The sequence below is a fragment of the Sardina pilchardus genome, chromosome 3 (assembly GCF_963854185.1).
Source record: "Sardina pilchardus chromosome 3, fSarPil1.1, whole genome shotgun sequence".
NCBI lineage: Eukaryota > Metazoa > Chordata > Actinopteri > Clupeiformes > Clupeidae > Sardina > Sardina pilchardus.
The window spans coordinates 32,901,155-32,918,226 of NC_084996.1; the positions used below are offsets into that span (position 1 = coordinate 32,901,155).

Sequence of the window (17,072 nt, forward strand, 5' to 3'; positions counted from 1 at the left end):
TTTATTTTGTAGCAAGGCAGTATAGGGAAGTGTGTGTGTGCGTGTGTGTGCGTGTGTGTGCGCGTGTGTGTGCGCGTGTGTGTGTGCGTGTGTGCGTGTGTGCGTGTGTGCGTGTGTGCGTGTGTGTGTGTGTGTGTGTGTGTGTGTGTGTGTGTGTGTGTGTGTGTGTGTGTGTGTGTGTGTGTGCGCACACGTGTGCTATTAGTGAGGGGCAATCCAATTGATTAAAGGGGTTTGGACCAATTACACCAGATGGCTGTTCCATGATTGACCCAACCTCAGAAAAGAAAAGCTCAACCAGGCAGCCGGAAAAAAAAAACCATTTCCATTGTCCATGTTCCTTGTCCATTTCTTGCAAACTCTCATTCACTCACACAAAAACTCACACTACCCTTCTTCACGCATTGACACACACACACTCATACACTGCTCAAATATACACACATTCAGACAAACAGCCAACAACAACAATCTACTCCACAAATTGTACTGCCTGCTCAACCATAAACCACCCTGAATGGCACACAACATTCTCATGGCTCAGACCAATCATGCTCAGCTCAGAATGACTGCTGGAACATGATCGACACCTTTTAACAACTCTACAAACTAAAGATGCCTTGATAGCGTTGCACGTGACTGGAATTGGGCCGTTTTCAGAAGATGCGATGACCAGTGATCAGTAGCAATATCTGATTCCATTGCCTGTCAAAATGTCACTTTTTTATTACCATGTCATGTTGAAATCTTCGCCGGGTTTAACAGTCAAGACGTACATGTATGTTTTTCAGTGAAATTAGTTCATGATATGAAACTGTAGACTGTATACTGTCGAATTATGCGAAAACGTGAAATTCAACATTTTAACCCGGAAGTTTGTTTATTGTGGATTTTCTCAAAATAACGTTGTGCGCAAAGCGACTGATTTTGCTTTGAAGAGTCACATTTTATGTTGTAAAATGTGGTTATCAATGCAAGAATGCACACCTCAGAACATAAATGAATGATCGTAATACAATAGCATTTCACATACTGTATGACTAACTACTAATGGTGCGGTATAATCCTCTGATCACCAACGTAACAATAACAACACTTACTAGTTCAACAGATAGCCATAACTATTTATGGATTATTTAAGTTGTTGTAAATGACAAAAAAGCATACAGTATTTAATCAGAATAACAAAAATAATGCAACCATCACTGACTAGAGATCTCATGTAAAAGTAAAAGAGCTTTCAACAGAGGGTTTCAGTAAAAATAGTTCTAGACCTCCATGTTTACAGTAGCCATCCTCTGCCACAACCACAAGACACTGGATGACTGCAGTTGACTGGACAATGGGCCTTCAGTAAGCAAGAGAAGGGCAATGTACTCAACAGGTACTGTATGCAGCCAAGTACTCAACAGATAGACATCTGCAGAGGAAGCGCAGCCTGCAGAACTTGATCTCTGTAGGGCCATTAGTAAGCAACCTTAGTGAGATGCCTGAGAGTGCTGGTGCCTCTTTTGCCTCTTGTTTAACACAACACTTCCTTCTGACATCTCTCTCTGATCAGATGAGAGGAGGTCGGGGCCAGCACCCCTGGCATCCACACAACAAACATACCCATTTGAGTATGTGTGTGCAGTCTAACAATGTTGCCATGCACATTTGCATCAACATGACTTGAACACAGAGCTCTTCACATGCCTAGAGTTCTTTGCATGGTTCAAAAATATGCTGGAAGTATGTAATGTGGTTGCTTTTGTCCTGTTCTTTGGCACGTGTAATTAAAGTGATGGTGTGTGTGTGTGTGTGTGTGTGTGTGTGTGTGTTAAGGTGTATAAGTCTGTCATGACTGTCACGGTTAGATTGTTAACAGTGTGTGTGTGTGTGTGTGTGTGTGTGTGTGTGTGTGTGTGTGTGTGACACTAGCCAGAGAATGCCTGACAGCTTGTCACCAGATGAGTGAAGAGAGGTAGCTCTCTACCACATTCTTCACAGGCACTCTAACACAAACACACACTGACACACACACACACACACACACACTGAGATACACACACACCAACTTGATCATTTGATCTTTACTTGTTACCAACTTAGGTGTGACTCTCTGATGGGTGGTGGGTTTGTGTGGGATGAGAGACAGGGAGAGAGACACTGGCTATTCATGGGCTAGACAGTGAATAAGGTAAATAAGGTTACTGTAGGTTAAGATAAGTTATAGTTCATTGTCAAAATTCAAATAAACACACAAAATACACAGCCTGTACACACACACACACACACACACACACACACACACACACACACACACACACACACACACACACACACACACACACACACACACACACACACACACACACACACACACACACACACACACACACACACACCTGTTCCAGGGTATCTGCACAATTGCTAAGTACACATCTAATGACTTTTGAGACATCCTGACCTCTAAAAGAGGAAAACAAACATTACACCTGGTGCTGGCTTATTGTATGTATAGTGCTGCGTGCAGTCTGATGACACTGAACACAACAGCAGATATATCCACTAGTAATGGTGGAAACAGTCATTGTTGTGGGATAGGCAGGTAAAATAAAACAATGAAGTAAACTAAGTTTAAGACTGGAAGACTGTGAGGACCTCGCTGTTCTGAGAGCAGTACCTTTAGACTCCCATGGCAGGCCACACATGTAAAAGCTTGTGAGTGAGTTTGTGAGTGTAGCCATTGTCTCTGACAAGAGGGGTGAGTGTGTGAGATATGCGGATGTGTGCACACGCGTGTGGCGGTTGGAGTGAATGTCTCAGAACAATGATACGCCTGGAATGTAGAGTGTCTTGTTGGGGGCCTTCATACTGGGGAATACGACAGATCTGAACATGTCTCTCTCTCTCTCTGTCTCTCTCTCTCTCTCTCGCAAACAGCAAGAGTGTTGTTTGTGTACTCACCCTGTGGAGGTACCCAAGGACACGGAAGCCAGAGAGGAATTCAGCTTTCTGCTGTCCCACAGTCTCACCTCCTGCTGGCGGACCTACACACACACGACACACAATTGATACCCAGACATGCACAAGCACAATGCTGACATGACCTGTGCTGCTGCATACCTGAGGAAGTGGGGCAGAGAGGACTCACCTGGTTGAAGCCTGTGCTCAGGAAGCAGTCATCTCTAACCCAGAGGACGCACGAGTCCCGGTTGTTCTGCAGGCCTGCAACACTCTGGCCAGGACACACAAGCAAAGCACATGAGCAGCAGTGGCAACAGCCTCTTCCCATTTGCATTTCAACTCACATGAAGGATTTTCCAGAGAGAAAGACATATGGCAATTAAACTCCACTGCAGCTACAGAAGGATGATGGACACACACACACACACACACACACACACACACACACACACACACACACACACACACACACACACACACACACACACACACACACACACACACACACACACACACACACACACACACACACACACACACACACACACACACACACACACACACACTCTGTTGCAATCTACCCACTGTGACATGATAAGGAGATAAAACAAACTGGTGACAACAGGTTTCTGTCTCTGCCCCTCTCTCAACCTTCTACGTGCACATGCATGCTCAGAGACAGCCTGGAATGACGGGAACTGACAGATAGATAGACAAGGAGTCACCCACACTGAAAGACAGCAGAGCCCCCATCCACACACACACACACACACACACACACACACACACACACACACACACACACACACACACACACACACACACACACAAACACAAACACAAACAAAGTACAAACAAAGTACAAACTCTTAAGTTAGCAGACCACATTAGCTCATAAATCATGCATGTGTAGTGTGCTACAGTGAACATTCAATGTGTATCATGCTGATTCTGACAGTAGTAGTGGGCATCTTGGGTATAATAATCATTGCACCATAACAACTTCAAGAGGCTGAACCGTGAGTGCCCTCTATTCTGCCTGCTCAGACAGCAACAGTTCCAGGACACAAAAAGTCAGGCTGGGTAACTCTAATGGCTGCCTTTGGGGTTTGGATGTCATAGCAGATGGATAAGGTTAAGATGACCCCAGTACAAGTGTCCAGAGCACCGTTATCTGTTACTGTTACGGCTATCCCCCTTAGTCCCACTACAGCCTTCTGCACACAGACAAATGAATACACGCAGGTGAAGCACTGATATTTATATTTAGAAGCACTGCATTCTTTACATTAGTAATCATGTGACAAATAAACATCCTTGTATGCTTGATATATACATAGATATATACACATACATATAAGTTCATCAGGCACTGTGAGTGTAACAATCTAAAACATGTCCCCATGAAAATGTAAAGTGCACCGGTCACTGCCTCTAGGGCTGGACAGCTGGACTGTCCCCATGAGCTGTGAGATAGCAGGAGGAGAAGGCTGCAGCTCAGCCACCTCTAGCTCAGCTCCACACCAGCTCAACACAAAGGAATCTTATCAGCCCACTCCCAAAGGCAAACATGTCTGGGACTCATCCACACACACACACACACACACACACACACACACAGAGACACACACACACACATACACACAGACACACACACACACACACACACACACACACACACACACACACACACACACACACACACACACACACACACACACACACACACACACACACGTTATTTTCTTTGAAAGAACAGAAGTAATGATGTCTTTTCAATGCATGAGGCTGAGGCACAATGATGTATTTCATAATTACATAATATGAATGTCTTCCAAACACACACCTTTGGAGCCCCCACATTAAAAGTGTTGTGTGACTCATCTGTGTTTGTGCTCAATAATATCAGAAGGAGAGGCCAAAAGGAATGGATTAGGGTGAGGGGGAAAGGGAGCAATTCATTAGATGAGGAGAGCTAATCACTCCCAGATATGATGACATCATTCAGCGCCAATCTTAACTCAAGCCAGGTCATTTTGAGATACCATCATCAGTGTAACATGAAGCTTCATGAAGTACCATTATGGCTAACAACCAACCAGCTCAGCTCATCTCTCTCTATCTCTCTCTCTCTCTCTCTCTCTCTCTCTCTCTCTCTCTCTCTCTCTCTCTCTCTCTCTCTCTCTCTCTCTCTCTCTCTCTCTCTCTCTCTCTCTCTCTCTCTCTCTCTCTCTCTCTCTCTCTCTCTCTCTCTCTCTCTCTCTCTCTCTCTCTTCTTATTTTTATATCTTAACTGGACTTATTGACAAGACGGCAAATACAAACTGAGTTTGAGTTGAGAGAACCACCCACAAAACCACACACATATCTACACCACTTGACAGGCCACAATGTGAGTCTTACAATGAGAATATAAGTTCATTTCCTTCTACAGTTGAGACATTCCAAATAAGACTCTTCCACAACATATTTGTACTGCACTGTGGAAAATGCTGACTGTTAGCAATCAGGAAAATATTCTTCTCAAAGTTGTTGTCAATGTCTTCCTCTGTTCCACTGTGTCAGAGCCCCCGCATCTGCTCTTCACCTCTCACTGATCCACACCAAAAGTGACATCACTACTCCCTTCACTCGACCGCTGCCATTCTGGCCATTGATGATGAGGTCATCACAACTCGTTCATAAAACTAGGGGGGGGGGGGGGGGGGGCATTGGTATGCTGATCCGTGTGTGTGTGTGTGTGTGTGTGTGTGTGTGTGTGTGTGTGTGTGTGTGTGTGTGTCTGTGTCTGTGTGTCTGTGTGTCTGTGTGTGTCTCCACAACACACTGTTACACAGAAGATTCCATGGCCTGCATAAACACATTCTAACTCAACATGTGTCTGACACCTACACATACTGACATGCAGTACAACCTTCACAGCTTGTAGGTGTGTGTGTGTATGTGTGTGTGTGTGTGTGTGTGTGTGTGTGAATTCCTTTCAGTGCATCTCTTAGATGGAGTCTAAGAAAATATGTGTGTATGCATACAACATTCCTTCTCTTGCACACATTATGCACACACTTCCATACTTAACAGATACAGAACATAAAAAACATAGAATATAGTCGATTTAGAAAGGATGCAAAAAGACAAGCAAGAAAGACATGAAAAAAGAAAGAAATGTAAACAAATACAGAAAATGTAAACGGAGGCCAGAGGATGATAAATGTGTGAAAAAGTATTTCACTCCGAAAAATAAAATGAAAACACTTTTTTGTTTCTTTTACTCATAGCTTTACAGTGTGTGTGTGTGTGTGTGTGTGTGTGTGTGTGTGTGTGTTTAACCAAACGTAGAGCACATCTGTGTCACTGCACAAGAGAATGTTGATTCACCGACCAGCCTGAATATCAGGTGTCTGTATGCACATATGGGAACCATCTCCCTCCCTTTTTCTCTCTCGCCCCCGCCACCACCCCTCTAAACACACACACACACACACACACACACACACACACACACACACACACACACACACACACACACACACACACACACACACACACACACACACACACACACACACACACACACACACACACACACACACACACACACACACACACACACACACACACACTTTCAGCCATATTCGGTCTCTGGGTGTGCACAATCTCTGAGCCAGGGTTTAAATATTTAAGAGTGTGCAAAAGTTTCTCTCCCTGTCTCACTCATCCCGTGTTTTCATTCGTGCTCTACCTTTGAAATGGAGAAACTAAATGCTCCTGCATTGGACTCCACCACTGTGTGTATTTAACCTGTGTGTCCTTCCCCTCCTCTGAGAGTAAGAGTTCTTTAGTGTGTGTGTGTGTGTGTGTGTGTGTGTCTGCGCGCACGCAGAGAGAGAGTTTAATCACTGGTTACTGTGTTGTTTCTGAAGCTAACAGACCCTAATTTATGTGCTAACAAAGACTGATTAGAGAAGACCAGATTTTGTGTGAGTGTGTGTATGTATGTGTGTGTGCGTGTGTGTGTGTGTGTGTGTGTGTGTGTGTGTGTGTGTGTGTGAGAGAGAGATAGATTGATATTGGATGGATATTGGTTGAGGGCCCTCTACTGTACTATCACATCCCCTGGTGATGTGCCTAGTCCACCAATCTGCTCAAACTCTTCACCAGTCAGAGGTCTACAGCTGAGTGGCAACGCTCTTATTACATCTCCACTAGAGTTGGCCCAAACACTTTGGGAGACTCCAAGCTCAAATGCAAACTAAGGTACAGTAACTGTATTTATGTATCAATATGTAATATCACACACTTATGTTGTCCATATAATACATTTTTGTGTACTTACCAATTATTGTAAAAAAAGGCAAATTAAACGTACAAAGATTCCATCTATTAAAGCAATAAAAGGGTAAATACCCAAGGAGGATGAATACTTTTACATGCCATTGTATATGCATAATCATCTTTATTCTTGTAGGCATCGCTGTAAAACCCAGTTATGTATTGTTTTAAACAGAAACTGATAGGGTGGATATTTGACATCATATCTATCTGAACTAGAAGGGAGGAGCTCTGAGTGTATAATAAGATATTTTCAATAACAGTCAACGAGCAGGTGATAGGACAGCTTGTTTTGCACAGCTCATACTGACATACTGAGGAGGAATCCATAAGAACACGTTGGCACCAGCTTGCTAAACCAAGGATGCATCCCAGACTAAACAGACCTCAACAGATGTGTGCTTATCAGGCCATTCCCTGTTGACAAGCTACTGCCTCTAGAAAGAAATTCTGATACAACATTAAGTTAAGGTACAGCAGAGAATATCTTTCACAGGGACACTACCTTAGCCACGTTTACATGAACAGTTTTTTTGTCATTCCAATGAAACTATTCCGATTGAAAAATGTGTGCCATCTGTTTAAATGGGGTACGTTCTATTCCAGGTGCTCTTAGGTGCAATCTCAGATGCTGGTGACCTTCTACCCTTGTGCCATGGAGGGCATCCGCACCAACTGTGCCACAGTATGGTATGGCAACTGCTCTGCCTCCGAGCAGAAAGCACTGTAGAGGGTGGTGAAAAGAGCCCCACGCATCATTGGTTCCTCACTCCCCTCCACTAAGGCCATCCAAGGCAAGTGATGCTTCCTCACCCCACTCCCCTCTGGAGGCCTTACAGGTCTCTCTTTACTGGAACCAGCAGAAGGAACCAGGAACCAGGAACCTGGGGATCTTGAGCATGGCTTCGGATATTGCACTTTTATGGATGGCATTCTTAGCACTTCAAGTGGTTCAGTTCTTGTCCAGTCCACAATGGGTAGACACAGCTCCAGTCTACAAGGTCATTGAACAACAGGAGGCCAGAGCAAAAAGGAAGAGACAGGACACATATGGGAGGAGAGAGAAATGCACGGAAGAGCGATGGGAAGAGATCGGGACAAGAGATTGGAAGAGGAAGGCTGTGGTTGCAAGGATCACAAAGACTTTGTTTTGCCAACCAAAATCCAGTATACTGTTTATGTGTGAAAAGCTTTCTTTTATGTGTGTGTTTGGGTCAGTGTGTTGACATATTTATTCAGTTGAAGGGGAAAGAAATGAGAACGAGGCTGGACCTCGAATGCTCCTATAAAGCTCTCTCTCACTCACACGTACTGTATGCACATATGCATGCACACGCATGGCGCACGCACACACACACACTTTATTCAACTAGAAATGTACACCTTTTGGACTACGTCTAGTGCAAACATCTCCATTCAGCTAATCATGCTGCAGTGTAGGGCTCAGGCACAGGGATTCGTTTCCATGAGGAATAGGCCTCGCAGAGAGATTGATCACCACATAACCGCTCACCACAAAGACGTCACTGCGCACTGGCAACAGACTGCACAAACACCAGCCCCCAGATTGATTCCACATAACGGAAAGATTCAAGAAAAAAGGGGGGAAAAGTAGCAGAGGCTGGGTTGGAAAGGTGAGCAGTGGAAGACAAAAAACCCTGTCAGCAATGCGAAGGAGAGAGAGAGAAAGAGAGGGTGAGAGAGAGAGAGATCGAGAGAGAGAGGTGATTTCTGGTGTAAGTGAGACACATACACTTGGAACTGCCAGCATGGTTTGTCAAGAGGCTAAAAATACCTGAAAAAAAACTGAAGAGGCGCAAGTGTACGCATCCACACACACAAACAGAGGCGCATACACACACCTCTCCTTATGGACGGCCTGACCTGTGTTCTCACCGGTGTTGGCTTTCAGACACTGGCACTGGGCAGCTTCGCCTCGACTACGCTGTTTCATTTCCTAGAGGCCCTTTAGCAGTCAACTCCTAACGCTAGTACAGCATGCAACAAAAAACTCAAATTGAACTCACAACTCAACAACACAACACTGTGTGTGTGTGTGTGTGTGTGTGTGTGTGTGTGTGTGTGTGTGTGTGAATGCCTGCACAGGGGGAGGGTGATGGGTAATGTGTCTACTTCGATCAGTTTTCTGGCTCTTTACCCTTGCTTGCGTGGCACTTTCGGAAATAGTTTGCGGTTGTGGAAAAAGGGCATGCGTATCTAATGCTTTTTGCATTGCCCTTTTTAGGTGAAAGCAGTTTTCCCTTCCAAATGTATTTTTCAGAAGTGCGCATTAGGTGTCATCGGACATACACTTTGCCAAGTGGCACACGGCGTTCTCCGGAAGCAAGGACATCCGGAGCGCGTTGTGACTGAGCTAAAGCCGCAACAGTAATCTAATACAGGACCTTCCATCACACAGCAAATGATGCGGATGTCAAAACTATTAACCCCACTCACAGTCAAATTATAGTCCCTCTTAACGAGACATTTTAATAAGCAACAGCAACACAAAGTGCCTAGATACAGCAAAGGGCTGTAAGAAGCAATGCCATTATTTTCTAGTTTTGAGCTGAACTTTCTAAACGTTGCATTCACAGTTAAGTAAGTTTCCTATAGACACACTGAGTGTATTTAACTTGAGATGACAGGTAGACCGTGAAGTGAATATGTGTGATGAACAACTGAGGGGGAAAAGACATTACTGTATATCTCTTATATTTGTGTATAGACTTTTATCTCTTGTAGCTAGGGAAAGATTCACTGAGCTATATTCTCATTCTAACATTCCAAAAAATGCTGTCCTTTGGATCAATCCATAAATGCTCGGGTTGTAACTGTTTTTGATTTGATGAATTACCCATTTAAGCTGCAATTTGTATGATCTGTATGTAGTCAGGTGTTTCCTTTGAGGGAGTGCAGGGCTGAGTCTCAAATTCTAGCCAATTCTTCCAGATAGCACATAAGGTTCCCAAATGATACAAGTCCAGTGTGCACACTTGAAGATATATGCCACATGTTAGAAGTCTTTGAATGTGAATTATAAATGAGAGGCTCTCCCTCCAACTCAGAGCCCACAGACGGGCTTAAGGGCAGTTGACAGCTGTGAACAGAGATGTGGCTCCTTACCCACAGGCCTAATTGGAAACTTGCTTCAAAGAGAGGGCGCAAGATGCAAGAAAGATGGGGGGATGACAAAAAAGAGGAACAGACAGAACGGTGGTCCCCCTCAGGCCCCATGGAAGACACCCCACATGAGAGTGCAGCAGTGGCACAGCTCTTCACTAGGCCTCAGATGCTGTCCCTGGCCCTCAGTCAAAAGAACCATGAGCAGGACTACGTGCTGAACTGGGTGGGAAGGGCAAGAGGAGGGATACACAGCAGCAGGGTGATCTGACCAGGGTGATCTGACTTGACATCAAGTAGGATGAACCATTCTGTCACATTAATATGAACCATGGTAGCCTGGGAAAACCCAGACCTTCACAACTGTACAACTGGGAGGGGGGTCTGGAAAAGGTTCACTGACTTGAGACTTCTAGCAGGAGCATAACTAGCAGTGAAATTAAACTTATTTTGGTACATTAAACTCTTACTTTATCATTTCAAAAGTGTGGCAATGTTGTAAACAAAGGTTTAAAATGATGTCTTAGGGACACTGAACATGGGCTTCAATGGCCTCTTGGCCAGACAGACCTGCAGAGTAAATCCCATACATTTGCCATACATGAAAGCTGCTAGGAAACAAACTGCCAGTTGAATGCAATTTTACGTGAGAAGCACCTGGAGTTAAATGATTGTCCCCTCCTCCCCTTCAAGTAAACCAAATACACAGGCATTGTAGAAACGAATGGGAAATCTGCTCACCAGACTCTCTCACTCACTCGCGATATATGTGTGTATACTTTGGCGAAGAGCTGGTAAAAAAAAGCATGTGATGTATCCCACAGTCAGAGTTGAACATTCACTTTATTTATATTCAACCACCCACAACACACACACACACACACACACACACACACACACACACACACAAACAAATAAGACAATTTTCACTACTGTTTTCAGTTCACCGTTGTGTGTGTGTGTGTGTGTGTGTGTGTCTGTGTGTGTGTGTGTGTGTGTGTGTGTGTGTGTGTGTGACTGTATAATATTAGCTGCCTGTGTGTTAAGGAAAGCACTGGCAAGCACCTTGCATTCCTTCACACTGACACAGACTGATAGCTGCAACATTAAATATTATTTTTATAAGGCAAGGGGAAATGTGCTTGAGGGTCAGTGCTATGTGATGAGTGCTACTAAAATGAAGCTGGGATAAGATCACATTACAAACACAGATGGTTTTACACACACACACACACACACACACACACACACACACACACACACACACACACACACACACACACACACACACACACACACACACACACACACACACAGAAATTAAAGGAGAATGTGGTAACAGCATGGATCAAATGTGCCGCATCCGTCGGCATACCACTTCACAGAGTCCTGCTCCCATGTGTGGGGTTCTGTGGTGGAGAGGAAGAAAGACTGAAAGAAAGACTGAAAGAAAGACTGAAAGAAAGAGGGAGGAGCTGGGAAAGAAAAGCTGAAAGTTGAGCCCACAACAGTGCAAAGTCACCTGTAAGTTAACTGCCATGTCTGTTCAAATTAGGCAAGTATGCTAAACAGATCTCTACCCACAACTGTGATTGAAACAGAACCTTAGAAACTAAATGATACTGATATTAGCTCAGGGAGCGCACACACACACACACACACACACACACACACACACACACACACACACACACACACACACACACACACACACACACACACACACACACACACACACACACACACACACACACACACACACACACACACACACACACACACACACACACACACACACACACACACACACACACACACACACACAGAGTTCATTTCCTTTACACGTTTTGGCCTGATCATGCCAGTAGGCCAATAACAACAGTGCCCTGAAGTTGACTGTCTGGCTTCTGTGTGCTGTTAAGTTTCAACTCACACTTCAGCTCTTTCAGTGACGTCTTTATCTGCATTGGTCACTAGGCAATACTGACAATAGGTCTCAGCCTAGGTAAGCAAACTATGAATTCCTATGAATTTCTTATTACTACTGTTTACAGGCAAACTACGACACTGACCGACTTTTACCCCTTCTAGGGGCAAGCACACACCCAAACGATGATCAGATGTCTGATACATGTGGCCGGTCGATAGGCATCGGTGGCTCAAACATATGCTTAAATATATGTGCTGCGTGTGAAGCTCCACTAACACCCACGGACCTCCGTCTATAGCTCATGGCCAACTGGACGTGTTGAAGCGGTGTCGGGAGAAGAGTCCAATTGGCTGTTGGGAGAAGGGTCCAATTGGATGTTCAGCTTGTACTCGTTGCTCAAAAGCACAGTGTAAACATCACATATTCAAGTGAGGAGAACCAATCATGGTTAGCGTTTGGCTTCTGATCTATTAAGTAGTTTAAGCGGTTTCACCATTTCCCCATTCTCCTAAGCCCGTTGCTTTCTTCCACAACCAAAAGTCCCAGGACTGAAAATACTCATGTACTAATGTCATACATGTATTTGATTAGAGCTAGAATGTTCCTCTGGAGAATAAAAGTGGCCTAGTGTGAAAATAAGCTAGGATTCAGATCAGTCCAACGTGCTAGCAACTGAGCTAAAAGCCCCGGCTGCTAGCTCTGTCACTAGCACAACTCTAAAGGTGTCGCGAGGGAGGCTTACACAACGTACATAGGCCTACTGCACAGCTACGCACCAGCTGGCTACCGGTACACACACAGACCTGGATTAATCCCTATACTGTACTGGTAACTCTCTATGGTAGGCTATAATGAAGTGAATGTGCAAACACAGCTCTGGATGCACAGCCTTACAATCTGCGGATGAATTACTATTCCAAGACCTATTACTCAGATTCAATCTTTAAGTCAAAAACTAACATGTGCATTTTTCTTTCTGATGATCTACAGTACCTGCTTCTTCCTGAATTATCTGGGACATATTGTGGCAAGGCAATAGAAGTAGACCATACTGTGAATTGAACCACTACTACTTATGATCTAGCTCCTGCTCTACCTCATGGCCCAGAATGTTTTAGCCACTGCCTTCTAATGGGTAGTCCAATTGCTGACACTCTCAGCAGGTTTCTGGGTAAAAGTCCGAGTGAGCCATAATCTAAAGGTAGACTGATTTGTGCACTGCACTCTAAAGGCGTCCTATCACAGAGTTGTGGAGCCTGTCCATACGTCCAGCCAGCCAGTCAGATGAGCTGGGACTCTCAGATCCTCACTGCTGTCTGTATCTGTTTACACTTCTCTGATTTACACTGACGCAAACGGACACCCCTGGGAAAAACAAGACCGCACTGTGTGTGTCTGTGGGTGAATCTGTGTGTGCGTGCATGTGTGTGTGAGTGTGTGAGTGAGTGTGTGTGTGAGCCTGTGTAATTTTGTATGTGAGGTGAGTGTGTGTGTGTGTGTGTGTGTGTGTGTGTGTGTGTGTGTGTGTGTGTGTGTGTGTGTATGGTGTGTCAGTCTGTGTGTGTGTGTGTGTGTGTGAGAGAGAGAGTCTGTGAGTTATTAATTATTGTGTGTGTGTGTGTGTGTGTGTGTGTGTGTGTGTGTGTGTGTGTGTGTGTGTGTGTGTGTGTGTGTGAGAGAGAGAGAAAGTCTGTGTGTGATTATTTCTCTGTGTGTGTGTGTGTGTGTGTGTGTGTGTGTGTGTGTGTGTGTGTGTGTGTGTGTGTGTGTGTGTGTGTGTGCGTGCTCCTGGATGCTGAAGTCTGAATGAACACAGCCATATGACTAAGAGTATGTTGACACCCCTGGGAAAATCAGGACGCTACTGATGTGTGTGGACTCCTATAGCATTAGCAGAGCAGAGATTTGCATGATATATTAGCTTGTGCATTCTGACACCTATGGGAACAGGGTGTGTCTGTAATTCAATTAGGCTATGCTAATCAAATTATAAACACACACACCAAAAGTAGTAAGCAAGTAAGTAATGTTTAACTACAACAAGAATATTTATTTGATGCATTGTCTGATAAACAAACATTGCATTTGTATGGGCTAATTCATTAACATGTTAAATGTGCCTTCTTATGTTATGAGCCTTGCCTTGTTCTCTGTTCTTGTTTTGATCAGGACTAATCATTCAAATGATAGGCCTTCACATTCACAATTGCAAACACCAGCACCTTTTGGTCTGATATAGAACAAATGCAGTACACTATGCAAAGCTGTCAGCATTGTCTTTGTCACTAAAGTACAGATGTCAACATTGCCCATATCAGAATGAATCTCTTGAATTCTGTGCTTGCTCTGATGCTTTGACAACTGGTCCTCTGGCCAACAGACGATGTTCCAAATATCTTTATGCAGAGCAGACAATGAAGGTGCATGTTGGACTGCATCACAAGAACAAAAATAACACAGGAAAAGAAAAAGCAGAAGGCCATGAAGACGGGACACTGGAGCAGGCCGGCAGCAAAGCTGCCAGTTGGAGCTTGTGAGCGCTGCAGATGTGTGCAGTGGACTGCTGCTGTGCACTCAGCTCCAGTACTTGGATCCAGGTGTCAAGCACGTGGGCCGTTTTATCATTAGCTTGAGAGAAAATGCTCTCTAGGCAACTAGTGTGCTAATGAGGCCTCGCTTCCAAAAAAGCTGAAGCGCACACACACATGCTGCGAGCTCAACCAGCGCCAACTGGCAGCTCCGCTCATCCTTCAGTCAAAAACATATTCAGTGGCCCTCCAGACATTCACACACGCAAACACACTCTCTCTCTCTCTCTCTCTCTCTCTCACACACACTCACACACACACACACACACACACACACACACACACACACACACTGAAGTCTTTGTCCCATTTCATGTGTGCCATTCATACAGGTGGTCAAAGAGTTAAGGTTTAATGTTTGTGCGTGAGTGTCGGTTAAATAAAACCCAGTTCAAATGAAAGCAGATTTCCACCTCCAATTGAATGGTATTAGCAGATGATGTCTTTCAGCACTGCACTTTTTAAGGAAGCTAAAATCCCCGTTACTTCATTCTGGAAAATTCTTTCCGTCTATATTCCTCACTATCAACCTTGCCAGAGAAGGATGGCCCATAAAGACCTCCACAGACTCACAAGCACACATACACACATAAGGCACAGAAAGAAATCTCCGTCCAGACAGAGGGAAGTACAAAGAGAAAGACCATCTCAAAGTGATCATCAATATTGCTCCCCAAGGTTATGTCAGTGATAGTGTTAAAGTCCATGGCAAGGTCAAGTGTGCTTGTGAGGTGAGTTTGCAGAGGTTCTGTTTGGGGATCATGCACAAAACTACTGTCATACATTAGAATACTGACCCACACAAACTGAGGCTAACTTAACAAACTGGCAAAACATTTAGCTAATACAGCATAGCACCACACAACACCAAGCCACATGCAAGCACTGGTGGCTCAGTGCACAGATGAAGTTCTCAGTGCATTGATTTGATTACAGTGACACTATTTCCATGAAAGTTCAAACTTCAAAAATCATAGATGACAAACTCATCTAAAGCCAACCTCCATCATGTTTCTCCATACGCAGTTACTATGCTGCGGATTGAAATTAGTGCCACAAACAATTTAAGACTAAGTTGTTGTTGAAAAATGAAAGAAAGTCAGAAAATACATGGCTTAAATGTAAAGTGGAATTCTGATAATTCATCACGTACTCTAGATCTCCGTTTCCCGAGGTCACCGAGTACGGTCAGACCAAAACCAAAGTTTGGTCAAACTTGTCCATATATCTTCTAAATATTGGGCTTGATATGGAAACATCAAAGGGTGTAATGGAGCATGTTATGCACAATATGACTGATGTCGAACACTTGTCAATAAGCAAGCATGAATCTGGAGTGTTTTTCTAAAACACTTCAATACACTACTCCTCATATTAGTAATGAAATTAAATAATCAATTCAACTCCATTTGAAATCATTATTATTTAATATCCCTAGCTCAAAGCCCAACTAAATTAATCTCATAATTCCATCACTATTCTAGGAGGCGTTCCTGACAACTGGCTGGTAAATTGCAACTAACAACAGCCGCAATGCCAATGCACTAGAGAAGGGAAGAGCATGCACTTCCCAAAGCTCTGACTGCCAGCGCCGATATCACGCTGAGGACTAAGGGCATTCCAGTGATGACATGTTTACTGTGCCCCAGAGAGACATGACTCTTGGTCACACACATTCCAATTTGGAAATCCTACGAGCTTTCAAACAACAGCGAGCGGAAGTGATGGATCACTGAGGCAGTCGGGATCCCCTCCCTCAGCTCTGCACTCGCACCACGGTGTGCACTTGGATCAAAGGCTGCCTGGCACTGGCCTGCTGGAGGGTGATTAAAAATGACCGCCGAGCAAGCGAACGCGCTTACTTAGGCATGTAATAAAACACTGAGAGCAGGCCCGGCACTAGGAAGATATGGCAGTTCCCTATGGAGTGTGTCAGTCTACAGAGATGAAGTATTTTGCAGTGTTGATTCTGAAATATGCCACTGTTAGTGTTAGGCATTCCCTGAACATAAACAAATCTCATTCTGGAGAGAGCATGAGAGCAAACTTCTAAAGGGCTGTTGAAAGTGAGCTTAGAGAAGAAGCCTTTGGAAAGAGGCTTGGTTGGCACTTTGTAAGCCCTTCTGGATTAAAAAGAAAGCCAAGGGGCTATT

At 44.3% G+C, this 17,072-nt stretch overlaps 1 protein-coding gene across 1 annotated transcript in view; it reads right to left on the reverse strand.

Annotated features, from left to right (window-relative positions):
* coro7 (coronin 7) overlaps positions 1–17,072 on the reverse strand; it is a 77,314-nt gene that overhangs the window by 43,670 nt on the left and 16,572 nt on the right. The window contains exons 8-9 of the mRNA XM_062532951.1: positions 3,137–3,220; positions 2,950–3,032 (exon numbers count right to left, since the gene is read on the reverse strand). Coding sequence (XP_062388935.1) covers positions 2,950–3,032; positions 3,137–3,220 — 167 coding nt within the window. The remainder of the gene's footprint in view (positions 1–2,949; positions 3,033–3,136; positions 3,221–17,072) is intronic.